This window comes from Trematomus bernacchii, unplaced genomic scaffold, assembly GCF_902827165.1.
Source record: "Trematomus bernacchii unplaced genomic scaffold, fTreBer1.1, whole genome shotgun sequence".
NCBI classification, from domain to species: Eukaryota; Metazoa; Chordata; class Actinopteri; order Perciformes; family Nototheniidae; genus Trematomus; species Trematomus bernacchii.
Genome location: NW_022987767.1, coordinates 2,704,606 through 2,722,500, shown reverse-complemented (window position 1 = coordinate 2,722,500; position 17,895 = coordinate 2,704,606). Strand labels below are relative to the sequence as shown.

The following is a 17,895-nucleotide window of genomic DNA, read 5'->3' as shown; positions in this document are numbered from 1 at the left end:
GTGACGGATACAAATTTGCATACTGAGTATTTATTTATATGTACATTTACTTGATAAATACCTTTACTTATAACAGAGTTTGTTTACACAACTATTGCTACTTGTATTCAAGCATATGAGGATTTCTTCCAGTACTGATATTTACAATCCAATGATATCATATGCTATAATGTAACAACTTAAAATAACGTTTGGCTGCATAGTGGGTACACTTGTGTTAGTAGATGATCTCGGTTCTACTAAAACACCTTAACTCTAGGATTAGTTTTACTTACTGAACACACTCCACTGCTCGGCCTTTCTGCATGTATTCAGTGATGCATCTTATTAACTGGTCGTTTTCATCCAGCAACTGTAAAACAAAACGAAATATATAACAACTTTACCCACACTATTTATAATAGATTTGAGCAATAGTACATACATGATAATAAATCCCCTGTGTTTATAACCACACATTTCCCCACCAAACAGCACTAATTAATACTGGTTTCGTTTTGTATGAATTGTAAACAACTAAGTGGTGATAGCTAGAGGCTAATGTTAGCTGCTAATGCTAACACCATAGGTAATGTACGGGGAGCTAACAGCTAGTTAGCCGCTTCGTTTAAAAACCCTTTTATGGGCGTCTTACCCTCTGTATGGTTTCTTGGTTTACTTTAGCCTTCCCTCGTAGTTTCTTCGGCACAAAAACAATCGACATTTTGTTGTAGCCGCTGTTATTTGTATCACTTGTTTATGTTTGCTACAGACCGCTGTTTCCTCTTCTTCTTCGCGTGTTTTGTTAGAAGGCAGAGTTAATCTTGATGTACTTCCGCCACCTGCTGGAGAGCTGCAGTATTGTAACCTATACAGTCTATGATTGTAACACAACACTCAACCCTGTTTACTATTTACTTATGGCGCGTTTCCACTACAGCGCGGAGCACGGTGGGCTGTGGCGTCGGCGGCCCGTTTTTGGTTGCGTTTCCACTTGGCCTAGTACCGGCTAGCGGGTCCTAATTCATAGTTTTTCTGGCCTCATAAAATCGTGGTTCTAGGGCCAGGGACAACCAGGGGACAACCAGGCTGAGTGTGTGACGTCAACACTCTTGGCTGCTGATTGGTCGGAGAGAATCGTCACAATCGGCGCGGGAGATAATCACTAGCGTCGCATATATATAGCGAAGCTTGCAGCATTTTTGTTAACAGAGGAGCTACAACAACGGCAAATAAAAGCACACCATGGTCGGTCGAAGAAGTGACGACGTTCCTCCATTATATTGCAGATGATAAGGTCCAGCGGGAGCTCGACGGGACAACTCGCAAAGTCTTTCAGGAGGTCTCTACACTGATGTCCACAAGCGGTTACTCAAGGACTGTCGTGCAGTGTAGGAAAAAACTCAAAAAGATGAAGAGTGAATATAGCTTGGTAAAAGACAACAACAACACGAGTGGTGCCAGTAGGAAAAACTGGAAGTGGTTTGACCTAATGGACACCATTTACGGCCATAGACCGGCTAGTGTTGGGAGGGAGGGAGGCGTGGACTCTGCAACGGCGTTACTGGAGTCTCTGCATGGTAAGTTTTTGCTAACGCTCTGTTATTTGCTTGAAAGCTTTGTGTCTCTATCTGTTCTAAAGCTCACTTCTAACAAATAAGTCTATTTTATTCTTACATTTATGTTCGACAACCCATGCTTTTATGGAGCCCCGAAGGCTAGCTAGCTAGCTAAGGCAGATAGCATTAGCTAGAGCTATTGTTTGCTAACACCACATGTGCCATTGTTTACGTTCAGTTTGTCTTTTCTATAGTTGTTGTTGCTATTTATAATATTGTGCTGCAGTAGTTTGTGGAATGAACAAGTCATGTTTCTGTTCTAGATGATTACATTGGGACTAGCGAGGAGGAACAGTTCCGAACAACGTCCTCTGCATCAACATCCTCCACATCAACAGCACAAACTCCAGCTCGACCACAGACACCAACGCCGAGTGCCAGCTCGACACCGCTGCGTGTGGTTCTAGGTAAGAAATAGGCTGGAATTGTGACTTTAAAAAATAACGTTAGACCATCCATCGTCAGTAAGTAAAATAAGCTGTACCACTGTGGGAATGCTCTGTTACAAGTAAAGTAACTAGCTAGTAAGCAGCTAGTATCTAGGGCCAGAACTTTCTTTAATTCATCCTTACTGTTGTTCTGTTTATACATTTTATTCTTATATCCTTGTGTGACCTGTACCTGTCCTGTGTTTTTTCATTCTTATTGCTAATTATTATTGATATAATTATCTTGTCACCCAGGCAAGAGGAAACGAGGAGGAGAGTATCTGGCCCTGCAGGAACGGCAACTGGCCCTGCAGAAGGAACACCAGGAGCAGAACCTGGCCCAGCAGGAGGAACACCGGGCCCAGCAGGAGGAACACCGGGCCCAGCAGGAGGAACACCGGGCCCAGCTGAAGGAAGACCGGGCCCTGCAGGCTCAGCTCATGAACCAGGCCTTGGTGGAGGCGAGGGAGGCGAGGCTGTTGGATGCAGCCTTGAGAAGGGAGGAGATGGCTCACGCAGAGAGCTTTAATTTATCCTTCCTGCACACTCTTTGCCAGGTGCTAGGGGGAACGGGCAGCCGACGTGCCCCGTCTCCTCCGCCTCTGTGATCCAACAAATAACCTCTGGCTGAGATTATATTGTTTATTTACATTTGTACTTTCTTGTTTATTTTTTTATCTTTTTTTAAATGTTTATTTTTTATCTTTAAAATGTTTATTTTTACAATCAATGCCATGTCTTTTTATGCTGCTGCAATACAAACATTTTTTTTTAATTTGTATTGTACAATGCCATGCCTTTTTTATGCTGCTGCAAGAAAACACTTCCCAAATTGTGTTAAATAAAGTACTTCTTTGACTTATCTTATTGCTTGTTGATAAATAATTGCACCCAACAGCGATCACACAGAAAGATGGCATCATCTAGGCGTCCCTCTGCAGTCAGAAATATCATAAACACCATCATCGTCCACAAAGCACTGTACAGTGAAACCTTTATCATCTGTTGCAATTAAAGCAAATAAGAGAATAAATACTTGGTTAAATAATACATTTTAAGTCTTTAGCAGGACAACTCTGCATACTGTTTGAAATTGAGTTTTCTAGCTTGAGGTCCTCCTCTAAAACATAACATTACATATTTTGTAATGGTATTAAGAATACATGATAAATAATACATGTAGTAAAAATTGCTCAATTGTAATACCCTCGTTGTGCTCGACTCAAACACATAGCTTATATATTTAGAAGAGAACAAAAGAAAACACCTATACAAAGAGCGGTGCACAGCGCTTACTATTTACTTGCACTATATTTCTGTTTATCTGGGTTATTGTGTTGCACTGTTGGAGGAGCCTGTGACCTAAGATTGTCATTGTCATAACTACACTAGCTATGTTCGTATGACAAAATAAAAAAACCTTGAACCTTGAGGCTGAATATAGTTCTGCTGTGTTTCACACTTTTGTATTCATGTTTATAGTTTGCTTTGATATTTGCTTAATTTTTTAGATTATTATTATTATGGGGCAGTAAATACTGGTGCTTGAAATTCAAATATTTACTAAATAGTCAATTCTGATAAAAATGTGGTTTAAATAATTTGACAAACACATGTATGTGACATTTTTTTTTAAATGTATGTTCAATACCATACAATGAATATTTAGGTATTACATTATACATTATAGGTATTCAGGTAGCGCTTCAGACCCTCTCGTATGTCCCTGCCCTCCTCCTCTGCACCTTGTGCCACTGCTACCCCTGGCTCTGCTGCTGCTGGTGCATCCCACCCATCATCATAGGTCTCTCCATTGACTCTCGCAGAGGTTATGCAGAGCACAGCATGTCAGCACTATTGATTTCACAAGTTTCACATCACAGTCATTTCTTTTCATGAGGCAACGCCACCTTCCCTTCAGTCTACCAAAAGCGTTTTCTACCACTACCCGTGCTCTGCAAATCTTCTTGTTGTATGTCACATGTTCTTCTGTTAGCCGTCCAGTGTCAGGGAAGGGTTTTAAGAGCCAGTTTTGCAAGGGATAGGCATTGTCTCCCAGGATGTAATAGCCAGCATTCACCCGGTAGCTTAGTGGCTTAATAACTCTTGAGAGATTGTTAGTATAATAACAATATTAACAATCAAAATGTTAATTCAAACTATTAAAAAACGGGAAAAGCAGCTTATCAATGCATTTTACACTTTGTTATGTATATCAATAGACACATTGAAAATAGTTTGATGAGTAATTCTAAGTCATTTTAGTGAAGTTAAACATACAATATTCCCCTCTCAAAGTAGAAAGTGGCATGTCTTTTTAAGCAAGCACCACATGCAGGCTTCATTTATTAACATATACTAGTCTAGATACACTTAAAATTACCAAGCACATTGTGTCCCTGGAAGATAACCTTTTGCATGTTGAACCCTCCATGAACCGCCCTCTTGTGCCACCATCAGGCTGATTCATCACAACTGACCCAGGAGCAGCAGTGAGCCCTCAGGATCCCAGTATTATCTGTGCACCTATCATGCTATTTTTAGGCAATAGCATAGGTCTCAGATATATACAAATATATAAAAAACATGTCTATGAAGTGTTTTGCTCAAAATACCAAACAGATCAGTCATTCTAGCCATGGCTCATAATACTCTATTTCACTTCCTGTTTCAAAAGTGCTGATTTGGGGTATAACGCTTTTTTTTTTTTAAATGGGGGGGGGCTGAGCTCATGCCCGGCAGCTACTGTCTAAACTGAATACTGCCGTGATGAAACGCCATATCAAGGATTATTTCTGAAACAGAGGCCGTTTCTCAATGTCGAGTATACCTGCTGCAGAGCCACTATTTCAAGTGTACTACGTCATCGAGTGATACTACTACCACTCGATGACGTAGTATACTTGAAATAGTGGCTCTGCAGCAGGTTTACTCGACATTGAAAAACGGCCAGTATGGAGCTCAAAGGCTTTCTCTCTTGCCGGTTATACCACAAGGTGAGTTCCTTTTTATTTCCTGCTTCTTCACACAGATGCTCTGTGCAGTACAGGTTAGCTCTTAGCGATGCTAATGTAAACATGCACCGACCATATTACGTCCAAAACAGTCGGGCATTGTTTCTGATAGCAACTTTCTGATAGTGCCGTGGGTCCACATTTCTGATATTACGTCATATCGGACGCAAATCTGAATCAGCTCTGTTGTAGCCCCGTTTTTAGAGATTTGGGTACAGAGGAAAAGAGAGAGGGTTTTATTTTCTGACGCTGCATGAGTTCCCTGACACACCGGGGACACATATTTATGTATAACAGACATCAAAAAGTGCATTTTGCATGATAGGTCCCCTTTAAGATCTTTCAGAGAAACAGCTTTATTAAAAAATCCGGACAAAATAAACACTGATGAAAGCATTACTTTAATGGGTTCTGTTATGCAAGAGGTTAACAATGTAACACAGTTTACAGAAAGGTTATAAAACCTGAAATATGGTCAAAAAATTTGAGTATTTCTATCATAATAATTTGTTGCTGTAAGAACTGATAAATAGGTTCAATGTAAGGGCTGTGTAATCAAAAATACTTTTCTCTGATGTATATTATATAAAAAAAACTATTCAGATGTGAGCTTTGGGCTGTACTTATTTATATATTGGATGTAATTGATCCCAAAAACGAATAGAATATAAATATTACGTACAATTCTCGTTCTTTTTGAAGATGTCGTTGGTCTTTTCTTCCATTCAAATAATTTAAACCTATATTTTCTTGCATTACTTGTGAGGCAAAATGTATAACTTGAATCAAACTATAAAACTTGTACATCTGTTCTAATAAACTCATTTATTACATGGTTTAGTTGAATACTCGATTCTGATTGGTCAATTCAGAACACGTGACACGTGAATCCAGAAAAGACAGACCGCTGATGACGAAATATGTTTTCAAATCTGTAATCAAAAAGGTCCGCAAAAACGCTATCGAAGCACTTCCTGCCGTTGGTACGTATTTCAAACGGTAACAACGGACTATTTTTCTTAGCGGATGCATGTCAATTTAAATCATTACATTACATGTTACTTGTTAGACGCTTTTATCCAAAGCGACTTACATACTCAATACTGTGGGCAATCCCCACAGGAGCAATTTGGGGTGAAGTGTCTTGTCCAGGGACACAACGACATGCTGACTGCAGTGGGGTTTGAACCTGTGCTCCCTTGATCCGAACACCAACGCTCTATCCACTGCACCACACGCCTCCTAAATCAATACATACAACTACTTTTTAAATCAATAAAAACATTTTCTAAATCCATAAAAGCATTTCAATTAATATTGGGAGTCATGTCGTTACTTTGTTGAGAATGTGGCCTTGTAATAAGCGGGATAATGTGTGTATACTGGAACACTGCCCCTCCATGTGAGGTCGGCCCAGACCCTAGGGGTTTTTAAATCTACACTAAAAACACACTTCTTCTCTCTGGCCTTCTAGTTAGAGCGGAGCACGACTCCTGACTTTTCCCTGTGTTTTTTTTTAATATATATCGGTTGTAATTTATTGTCTTTTATTGTGATTGTAGTAATGTGTTTTTATTACATGTACAGCAGTGACGTGCGGTGAGGTTCATGGCTGGTGAGGCACTGAGTCAGATTTACAAATATTATATTTTGACCTTAATCGAAATATTCGGTTATTTTCAAAAGCTTTTTTAGTCTGATGCTTCGATTCATTTTAAACAGACCGTTCAACAAAAGGATACCCACAATCTAAATATTGGATTGTTCTTTCTTAGTAAGATCCCATTTTCATTACAAATGTGGTCTTACCTTGACTTGAAGATGAAGTCCATGCTATCCTTCTGGACAACAATCTCCATTACTTTTTTGTAAAAGTCCTCCTTATCTTCCTGTAGTTTCAAAAGTCTAGTTTGTTGTTTGCGTCTCCCGTCTCTGCGTAGAATTACAGTAGCAACAAGAACCTGTGGGCTCACGTGCGCCCCCTTCAGTGCGGCAGAGGTTATGGCTGCCTCCCCTGGTGCATTTTCATTGCCGTTGAGACCAGCGAGCCTAAATATCATATATACGTGAAATAAATTATTTAGAGACTATGGATGGCGAGGATAAATGTAATAAAGGGATCTACAAACATTACATTGGTGACCTACAGTGAGATGGTAACAGGCATGCGCTTAGGGCCCGCTTACCAGCCAGTTTCTGTGGGGTGACGCATTCTGAGGTGAGGCAGATCTCATCTGTGCCTCACCTCAGCCCACAGTAACTGGCTTGAGCGCGCTCACAAAATAAGTGCCCGCGCTACATTAGTGCCCGCGCTCCCAGCAAGTTACTGTGGGCTTACGAGAGGCAGAGCACGCCCCTGCCTCACTTGTCATCGCTCCCGTAGCGGAGCTCGTCAAATTTGCTGATTTTGACTATAAAAAGCGATTAGAATCATACATAAATCACACTTACAACACAGATCAGTGGAGATATTTTATTATTACTATTTCGTTTTTCTTTAGTTGTTTTTCCGTTACATTGGAGTATGACAGGTGAGGCTCTGCCTCCCCTGCCTCCACTGACTACACGTCGCTGATGTACAGCACTTTGGCTCGACCAAAAATCGCTTTTAAATGTGCTTTATAAATAAAACTTGATTTGATACATTATCCCGCTTATTACAAGGGTTTTATTTGAAAGGAAAAGTGGGAGAAATACACGGTGCAGAAGTAGTGGTACTGTTGACAGATAAGGAACATTACAATAAAAACACCAGAGACATGAATATTGTACAACTCTTTATTTTACGTAAAAACTGAATTTGCTGATATTATCATGAAAACAATTTCTGGTTCACAATTCCAGTGACTGGAAGGAGTAACAAACATATGAAAACATGTCAGTTTTTAATACTTTTTCTATCTCAAATTCAATCTTGCTGGTTATTGCGAAAGCCCCGTGTGAAGTGATGGTTTCTACGGGCCGTCATGCAGTGATCAGCAGGAATATATATCCAGTCAAAAAGCACATTTAATATTTCAAACAGGCTGCTTAGTTTCAAACCACAGCTACTGAGAAGGATCTAGCCTCGCCTTGTAGTGCTATCAATACGTTTGTTGACTTTTAAGTTAAAGGGAGAGCTGTAAATTCCACCACTGTGAAGGCACTCCCTAAAGTACTAACGAATCAGAGCCAGAAGAAGAATTATTATCTCCCCCCTCTCCCCCCCCTCCCCCCTCCCAATCGACTGGCACCACATCCAGGTCATGTCCCTTTGTTCACAAGTGTGTAAAAAACAGAAATCACTCCAGAGAACAATGCCATTGACAACAATGCAACAAGAGGAGCTACAAACAAAGCCAAAGAAGGGCAGAACAGATACGTTTCGAGACATCGTTCAAATCACAGACAAGGGTTTCCCATTTTTAGTAAATGATCCGTTTTGCAGAGAAATAACAGCAGGTGACACAACTCTAAAGAGAATTCCAAGGAAGCCGATAACAGAAAAAGGGGACATGCTTTAAGAGATGGCTCGATACGTTTCGGACGTATAGTCTAATAATTATCATCTCTCAATTAAATGCTTTTTTGGCAATGTAGCGGAGCATTTCTTCCCAAATCTGACTTGTTTTAAGGTCTTTCTGCAAGGTTTAAATCTGAATTAACGCAATTATTTCTGTCTCCTAAGAACTTCTAAAGGCATTTATAGTATCGGATGTTCCTCTTTTCACAGACACAAATCATGGGAATGCTTTGTTTCGTCAACTATACATATACAAAAAAAAAAGACAGACCCGGTCAAAAGAAAAAAAGACTACGAATGCTTACTAAAGCTAGACCCCATTGATCCTACCGATTGCTTGCATTAAGGGGGCCACCGTTAACATGAAGCAGACATTATTCACCTGGAGGGTCGAGGGGTCACAGTATGATCTACGCAACGCTAAATACTGAAGGAACATTTCTAAAATAAAACAACGAGTGAGTCTGGAGGGCGAGCCACAATTTGCCGGGGTAGAATATGAGCCTCAGATATACATTCATCACAATATTCACTTCAGATTTAGTTTTATTTTTATTAAGCTGGCTTTGATTTCACTTAGAAATAATGGATGTTTAAAAAAAAAAAATACTGAATTCATGGCGACCGCACGAAGTAAGTCGGGGCAGAAAGAAACCGCGGTGCGACAGGCAATGCAGTGAATTTTGGTGCCAACGTACACGACAAGATGGGGAAATTAAGTAAAAATAATAAAGCTATCAATCACATGACTCGCGATCCTCTGTAAGAAACTCCCATCGGTGCAAAAACACAGACTCAAAGCAAGGTATTCACACGCTGTCGCCCGTCTGCTGCTTTCAAAACAATACGTCTGGGCTGAAAATAATCAAAACAAAAAGATAACCCTAATTCTCAAAGTGGAGAACAGGGAGCTGCACTCTCACCCCCCCCCCCCACCCCTCTGATGTAACGCAGTCCACCTCGCTGCTGGTGACTGACTGGATGTCTTCATTCTCTCCGTCAAATGTTGAGACCAAAGAATATTTTCAACAGAATCATGATGAAGGGATACACTTTTTCAAATCGGGTGTGGTCCTACGCAGCCACTTTGTTGTCCTTCTGGTGGAGAAAAACAATTAAAAGGTTAGAAAATCCATACATTATCTCCTTTTTGAACTTAAAATACATTTATTTATGAATTGAGTTTGCACAACTCGGCAGAAAGTGGGAAAAATTGGACTCGATACAAAACTCCAAACAAAGACATCTGACTGGAACAATAGCCAATAGATACATATAATAACATAATTTATTTTGTATTGCCTTGCTGGCCTTTTGTTACATGATTGTAATGTTGCGTTTCCGCCAGGGGGGCGTCTTGCCGTGATTTGAAAAAAATAAATAATTTGAGAGAAGATCGAGAGTTTTTAATCGCTTGAAATGACGAAAAGGAAAAAGGACATCGCTCTGTTGGAGGGGCAAAGGAGTCTGATGGGATTCTTTTCCCCGCCAGCAAAGCGTGTTCCTGTGACGAAAATTAAAAAAACACCGCCGCATCTTCCAAGGACCATGCCAGGAGGGGTGTCCCTGTCGGCAGGGAGATGCTAAGAGATAGTATAAGGGACGGCGCAATTCAAAATTGTGTGTGTGTGCATACGTAAAGAGATAGTATCTATAAGGACGGTTCAATTCTAAATTCAACGTCACGTGACGCCACACACCCACTGCTGTTTCTGCTGTAACAACGTCACTGTCCCCCGAGTAAAGGTTTCTGATTTGTTATAATTATCGTTTGTTTTGTTTCAAACATGTTCAATAAATGGACTAATAAAAAAAATAAAAATGTCTAAGCTCGTTTTCCTACCCTGTATTCGAAGTCAGAGAAATCCCGGCCTCCTCTGCCACCCCTGAACGCGCCTCTGAAGCGCGGGGGGGTCCTCTCGGGGGCCGCGAAGGAGCCTCGGCTGAGGGGCCGCCCTCTGCGCCGCGGGGGCCCCCATGAAGCCTCGCCCGCGGAACCACCTCGTCCTCGGTTGTGCCTCAGAGGGATGCCGAACGTCTCAGAGTTCATCCGTCGCTCCTCCGCCCAGTTTTCCTCCGCTGGCTGGAAACGCAGAAAAATAGATCCGAGTCAAGTTAGGGGGACAAAACATAACTCAAACCACGTACAAGGGGGGGCTTTAACACACACTCTGACACTATACAAAAAACAAATGGCTTTCTGTACAGGTGATGTGTAAAGTATTTGTTTAAACTGATTTTGGTTAAATAATGTTATATTAAAACATAGATTGGGGCTTTTGCCAGGTTAGTGGTGGTTCCTGGGGGACACGCCAAACAACCAAACTCTTTTACTTGAGTTAATATACCATGAGTATTAATTACAAAGCATGCTAACATATATGTGCATCTTGTATTGTCCATAGCAGCGTATCTCAAATCCAGCACCAGACACTTTCCAACCGGAGTACTTTTCCCTGAGGGAAGATTACGCAAATGAGCCGCTGACGTCACTTCGTCTTCTTCTGCTTTGGGTTTACTGGCAGGCCGCAAACAACTTCACGGCGTATACTGCCAACACGAAGTCCCGAGCGGAAGTCCCCGGAGTTGGGGACTGGCTTCAGTAGAAGCTGCAGGGACTCCCAGCAGCTTCTACTGAAGCCTTCCGAGTAAATCGCCAGAACGCTGACACCTGACACAAGTACTCTTTTTGGTGTGAAAGTCAACGATGTGTGAACATCAGGGGTACTAACGGAACTAAACGGGAAAAGTACGGGGTAAAAGTACTCCGGTGTGAACGCGCCTATGAAACTATGCGACAGTTAGGGGGACAAAACATACCTCAAAAACATACAACTTAAGTGGTCATTTTGACTAATGCTTACTTAATTATGTGAACGTCTATGTTTCCTGTAGATATTCAATTGCTCTCTTTACGGCACTGTTACGGCGCATTTCCACTGCAGCGCGTAGCACAGTTTAAGCGTGCCGTGACAAACCCGTTTTTTTGTTGTGTTTCCACTAGGCGTAGTTCCGGCTAGCGGGTACTGTTCACAGTTTTCTGGCTCTCCAAAATCGTGGTTCTTTCCGGGCCAACAACCGGGCTGAGTATGCTAAACTAGTGACGTGAGTGGCTACAACTACAACAAAATGAACATATTTGACCGTGATTTAAATTGTAATACACGTTTCAAATGATGCCGAAGTAACAACATGCTGATACCGGTTAGTAAAAACCATGAATTAATGCTTTGACAAGTCTGCAGACAGACGGCAGGCGAAAAACCTTTTAAAATGCGTGTTTTCTGAATGGAGATTGGCTAAGCTAACGCAGTATATGCTCCGACCGTCCACACTCACAACGGCCTATACAGACATAAATAAACCAGCGACTGTATTGGCCATGACACAGGCAGTCTGTGGTTTGTACTTGTTTAACTTTTGTCTAGTTTCTGAACATATATGAGGAGCTGTGAGCTCTGAGTGCTAACAGCTGATGTTGGTTTTGTGGTTCGCATTGAAGATGACGTCACGGCTCAATTTACACTGCGTTACTATAGTTACTACCCCAACTACTAAACTGTAATGGAAACGCGCCATTAGTGTCCAGTTGTGTTATTATGCTGCTGTGTTATTCTATTTTGTAACTCTGGTACAACAATTTCCTTCGGGATGAATAAAGTCTTATCTTATGAGTTGCTACAGATTAAGGGAGATCTCATGTCACTGGAAACTCAATTCAAGATGAAATGCAGTAAACAAGCTGAATTTCTCCAAGAGGAGGAAAATAATACGTTTTATTTTGTCTATGAAACCATGTGACTCACCTTGAGAAGCCTCGATCGCCCCCTTTACTGAAAGAGAGAGAAACAAAGATATTTCATCAGAACAACAGACAGAACATTTGACACAGATACAGATTTGAGAGTGTGAGGACATGTTGAGGTACCTTAAATCGTCAGCACCCAGGTTATCGAAGAAGGACTTGGTCTTGTCGTAGTAAGTGTTGGACGTAGCCTCGTCATCTTCGTTGGTTGTGGTGGTGGTGGTGGTGGTGGTGCTGGCGGCGGTGGTGGTGGTGCCCTCGCTGGCCGGATGTTCTGCTGACTCTGCAGCTTCCTCTCCGTTCAGAGACTTCTCAATCTTGTCATCTGTTGGAGAAGAGTTAGTTAGAAACGCCTTCAAAGACGGCGGACTATTAGGTGACCAGATGCTGGGAGATGTATTGCTATAAGCACTTGCATAAAACATCTCAAACCTTAAAGTATATCAAGGTTTTACATCTAAACATGTATTTGTACTGTAGATTTACTTCTGGTTGCGAAGAGGTTATCATCTTAGGTTAAACACATATTCATAAATGCCATATTTCTTGTGTTATTCCCTCAAACATTTGGAGTGATGCATGTTGTCTCGATCAGTGTGTTTTAGACCAAAAGAGTTAAGTGTTATTCAGTGTACATCTTGAGATGATGTAAAAGCTGAAGACGTTATTTAATGTGTTGACTTGTATGCTTAGTCACAGGGTTCATACACTTTTTCAACCAATGATTTTCCATGACTTCTCCATGACCTTTACCTAATTTTCCATGACCAAAAAACATGACTCTTTCTCAGCGTACCACTGAAAATGGTTTATTTTAACATGGAACAGAAAATAAGGTCTGCATATGAACATGTCGTGCCTATCTAAAACAATCAAATAGGGTTACTAGCTTCTACAACGCTAAAAGCTACTAAAATCTCTCACCAGCAAAATACCTCGTCAGTTAAATGCCATTTTAACGTTTCATTACTATACGATACAGTATGTATTATCATTATAGTATTACTATTTCGGCGATTAGATAAAAATATAAATGATATTTGATGCAACTTTAGTTACATTTCCAAAAACTTTGGAAAAATATTGTTTTCCATAACTTTTCCAGGGCCTGGAATTAGCATTTTTGAATTTCCATGACTTTTCCAGGTTTTTAATGACCGTAAGAACCCTGTAGTCAGCTTGCTGTCTTCCCCCTGACAGTACTCAGGGGTGTGTGCAGCCGTACCTTTCAGTTTGAGTTTGTTCTGCAGCTCTTTGTCGATCTCATCCTTGTTGAACTGAGCGTTGGCGGTCTCAAAGTCGAAGTCTTCTTCAAACTTCATGGCACCGTCCCGACGTACGTTCACTCGGCCTCTGCTGCGGTTCCCTCTGCCGCGCCCACGTCGGTTAGACTGCAGACCAGCTTGAGGAACCACAAATACATCCAATAAACCAACTGTGCAGTCCACAGACATCGGGACATGGTTAAGCTTCATCTAACAGAACAGGGTTTATTACAAAACAGGCAGTGTAGGAATTGCTGTCATTTCAATACATTATCCCCAAATGGTAATTAAAAAAAACAAAAAACTAGTAAGGTCATCAAAATGTCCCTCTTCTGCCGTCAGTGACTAGCTGAAGTCTAGACATATGCAGAGGACAGGTTTCTTCCCCTTAAAGCTGATTGCCAGCTCTTTAATCTCATTAACCCATCCAATGTGTTAGAAGACAGAAGCAGAAATACATTCAAAAACATGTTTTAAATGCTCTGCAGACATATGAGGTGATGGAATGGAAATATAATACTAATAAGATAGATAAGTAAACATTAAACATGTGAAGAATCACCATTTTCAGAGGGAATCAATGTTGCATTAAATTCATTCAAGTTGTCGCTCTACTCACCATTGTAGCGCTTGTTTGGGGTCTCGGTTCTCCATCGCACCGTGTTCATGCTCAGGGCTGAGACACCGTCTGAACCTCAGGAGCTGAGCAGCCAAAGAAAACGTGATGAGGAAATGTTTTACAGAGCTATACCGTATATATTAATACTACTCCAGACACGGCATAATGGTGATGGGAATTACGGCTCTTTGAAGGGAGCCGTTCAAAAGAGATGTTTTTTTAAGGGGGCGGGGTTAATAGGTTTATCTGCTAAATAATCACCATGATAATGATTGACTGTATTGCCAGAAACCTACTTTTACTCACAGAAAAATGTATAAACGATAAAAGGAACGGCTCTTTGGTACGACTCGGTTCCCTTCGTTCGTACCAAAGAGCCGTTCAAAAGAATCGGATCGTTCGCAAACATAACATCGCTATTGCATAAACTGAGCCGACTTGAATCTTTGATGAAATGAAGTAGAGACGTCGAGCAGGGTGTCCTTACACGCGTCTCTGCTCCAGGAGGTCTGGGGCTTCTGGATGCCTGCGCTGCTGCTGGTGGGGTCGGGGGGCCGCAGTGGGTTGAGGCCTCTGACCCACAGGAGCAGGGGGGGGCGGGGGCAGAAGAGGGGGGGGGGCTGCACGGCCTGCTCCAGAATGGGACGTTTTTTCAACGAGTCCAGTTCGGGACTGGCGCGTCCTGCGGGAAACAAATTAAGTATATATGTTTAGATTGTTCCAACATTCCAGACAAATATTGCCTTTCATTTATTTATAAAATAATAACTTATGTCAGCCTGTCACTTAAATTAGGCAATCGCCCCAAAAATTATCATGTGGGAACCATTTTCACAGTTTCTGGTGCAATCCTGTGAACCCAGGAAGATAATAGACAGTTATTTTGAATAAGATCGACTCCTTACCTCCAGCAGATCCAAACGTCTGAGATGCTAGGGGGGCGACTCCAAACTGGCTATAGGGGGCAGGAGGGGCCTTGCTGAGCGGAACGTAGGGCCCCGGGGCCTGGAAGGAGGGCGGCGGGGCAACATTGGCGGATCCAAGCGACGACTAGAAAAATAAATACACATTGAATTAAAAACAGTGGCGTGCAAATACGTTTATTGAAACCATTAGAAATACTAAGTACAGGAGTAATGGCTGCAAATGTAGGGGATTTTGTAAAACACATTTTGACTATGAGGTGGTGTTTTATTTTACCCATATTACACTGCTACTTAGGTCTCAGCAAAAAGCCAACTAAGAACAGGGAAGGGTTTAAATCCTCAGTGTCAATAAAATGTTTGTATCAACATGATATCAGTTTAGTTTTGGAACTCTGTTGTAGGTGCAAATATGCATGCACCTTAAAGTGCTACTTATGAGCTACAATGTGACTGGTTATGTTCTTAACTTATTCCGCTTATATTGTCTATTGTTTTGTCCTGGCATTAGAAGCACAGGTGTGATCAATAACATTAGTCAGTCCAGGCTGCATTATAATCAGGTGAGCCAGTTCAGAACCCTGGTGTACTGAGAGACTTTAATGACAGGAGCGGAGCCATAATTAAATGTTATCAGATACACCTGTGCCGTTCCCACTGTGACAAGTCTGGGTGCGTTACAGGAAAAAAAAGGCAGCAATGGATGTCCAGTAAGTTGTGACCGTAAGCCAGTGTGCACAACGCATGAAACGCAAATGAAATTACCTTAAAAATGTCCGAAAGATTCCCTATGACTTTTTAATCAAATATACAGAATATGTTTAATGTACAGGGATGCAGATGAACTTACTTGAACGATAGCAGGGTCCTGAGGCAGGGAGCTAGTGGCTTTGGGCGGCTCACAGACTGTCAGGTCCTTTATGTCACTCCCTCTGAAGATGATGTACTCAAAACACTTCATCCCGAGGAGGAATAGGCCTGTCAGTGGGCCGGGTCCTCATTGCAAAAGAGCGCACTGTTGGGAAAACACACAGGACGAATCACATCAGAGACGCAACAAGTAGACCCTAACAGGTGCACACAAAACTGCTTACTATAGGGTAATTTGTGTTTTTCATGCATTCTCGACAACAAATGTTTTCAGTCGCTCCAATATGAAAATGTCCTGCTTTTCTCGGTTTTAGGTCAAATTAAAGTAAATATCTTTGAGTTTTGGACTGACAAATGTATAATTTTAAGACATTATCTTGGACTTTGAGAAACTATGATGGAGACCAAAATTAGGCCAAATATGAAATGAAGAACATGCAGAATAATGTATTAAGAAGTTGCAGCCCTCATTCAAATGATTCAATTTATATTTCTTAAATCGGCTTTTATTTTAGATATAAACTCAGTGTATGTAAAAATATATGAGTGCACACGGCACTTATTATGCAAGTGATGCACAATGTCATTGTTCAAAATAGATAGCCATTTCATCTCTTCAAGGAAAAAATATCTGCAAGTTAAATTAGCCTATAGCCTGAGTTTTCCTATAACTTTATTTTCCATATTATTAGTTTAGTGATCGAATATGCATCCACTAATACAAAGTAGTTATAGTCGCACCTAAGTGGCTTTTGAGGAAGCAGCTACTACTTTACCAGCTTAAGAAATGACGTGTAATTTGTTTAATGTCTATGTTTTACGTCTGAGTTCACTTCACAAACGTTCAGAATAAAGACTTAAATATAACGTAGCTTTTAACCCGTGATTAGACTTAAAACACCGTATGTTTTACCGTTACAAATTTAGTTTAAATTAAACGGTATACCACTTGGTCCTCAGTAATAACGGCAACATATTTACCGTTAGCCCAAAACACAAGGTAAACAAAGGACGCTGAGTGCTAAGTAAGCTAACAGTTAGCTACAATGCTAAGATAAGTGATGCTAACCACTTAGCTACAGAGCTAAACTAGCATAGCTAAGTGCGCTGGATTCAATACCCGTTTTACATAATTGACCCCGTTCATCAGTTATTTACAACCCATTTAAGTACTGTAGTCCACCTCTTGGGTTACCTAACTTACCTTTAGCAAGAGCTACGGTCGAGTTCTCCGTATCAATGGTGTACAAAATTCCTTCATAGCGGATCCCGGCCTTGGAGATTAAGCTAATTTTGCTCCCAATGTACGGCGTTCCTCCTCCGCTCATGTTGGAATATCTGGTTTTTCACGATATTTGACTGGATTTTTTTCTGTCAAACGAGAGGTTTAGATGTTGTAATGATCAGAGCTGTGGTTCTAAGTCTACATTACATGAGAAAAAGGTGAATTAAGCCGTGATTAAGCCTCGCTGGATGCAGGACAGATCTCTACCACGACATGGCCGATTTCATTTTCCTTCAACCGCCGCTGAGGATGCTGGGTAACAAAATAGGCTGCGTCATATTCCTCTAAAGTCACTTCCTCTTCCTTCCAGTGTTATTATTTTTTTTAAGAACATATATTAACATTATATATTCCTTTTATGAATATGATTTCCCCCTAAAAATAAAAATAAAAAGTAAAAATAAATTGGCGTCCATTTTGTAAGAACACATGTGAACATCATATATTTTGTACAAAAAATAAATCACATCATGGGTAGCCATAAGAAATACAATAATTACATAAAGAATTCATAAGAAAATACAGTTTCATATTTCATATTTATGAAATACACAGTCTGTTTTTATTGCATTTTTATTCATAGTGT

At 40.9% G+C, this 17,895-nt stretch overlaps 3 protein-coding genes across 3 annotated transcripts in view; 1 reads left to right on the top strand and 2 right to left on the bottom strand.

Moving 5' to 3' along the window:
* ss18l2 (ss18, like 2) overlaps nucleotides 1–822 on the bottom strand; it is a 1,636-nt gene extending 814 nt beyond the window's left edge. The window contains exons 1-2 of the mRNA XM_034148421.1: nucleotides 635–822; nucleotides 276–352 (exon numbers count right to left, since the gene is read on the bottom strand). Of these exons, the coding sequence (XP_034004312.1) occupies nucleotides 276–352; nucleotides 635–703 (146 nt within the window). The 5' untranslated portion in view covers nucleotides 704–822. The remainder of the gene's footprint in view (nucleotides 1–275; nucleotides 353–634) is intronic.
* Nucleotides 823–1,117: 295 nt separating this feature from the next.
* Nucleotides 1,118–2,707, top strand: LOC117496698 (epsin-2-like). Its single transcript, XM_034148429.1, has 3 exons — nucleotides 1,118–1,559; nucleotides 1,862–2,005; nucleotides 2,282–2,707. The coding sequence occupies exons 1-3, from the start codon at nucleotides 1,334–1,336 to the stop codon at nucleotides 2,632–2,634; spliced, it is 723 nt and encodes a 240-aa protein (XP_034004320.1). The 5' UTR covers nucleotides 1,118–1,333; the 3' UTR covers nucleotides 2,635–2,707.
* A 5,097-nt stretch (nucleotides 2,708–7,804) lies between these two features.
* Nucleotides 7,805–17,546, bottom strand: lsm14ab (LSM14A mRNA processing body assembly factor b). Its single transcript, XM_034148403.1, is given in 14 exon segments — nucleotides 7,805–9,640; nucleotides 10,386–10,621; nucleotides 11,036–11,046; nucleotides 12,349–12,375; nucleotides 12,471–12,672; nucleotides 13,573–13,749; nucleotides 14,232–14,250; nucleotides 14,252–14,314; nucleotides 14,721–14,849; nucleotides 14,852–14,913; nucleotides 15,137–15,281; nucleotides 16,005–16,106; nucleotides 16,108–16,169; nucleotides 17,229–17,546. Coding segments are annotated over 14 exon segments (1,383 nt in total). The 5' UTR covers nucleotides 17,353–17,546; the 3' UTR covers nucleotides 7,805–9,616.
* Between the last annotated feature and the right edge of the window lie 349 nt (nucleotides 17,547–17,895).

What these genes read in the sequence shown, in the direction of transcription:
- LOC117496698 (XM_034148429.1), top strand. Translation starts at nt 1,334, where the DNA reads ATGTCCACAAGCGGTTACTCAAGGACTGTCGTGCAGTGTAGGAAAAAA. An exon ending in GTTACTGGAGTCTCTGCATG is followed by an intron (nt 1,560 to 1,861) that starts GTAAGTTTTTGC and finishes TTTCTGTTCTAG; the next exon opens with ATGATTACATTGGGACTAGC. An exon ending in ACCGCTGCGTGTGGTTCTAG is followed by an intron (nt 2,006 to 2,281) that starts GTAAGAAATAGG and finishes CTTGTCACCCAG; the next exon opens with GCAAGAGGAAACGAGGAGGA.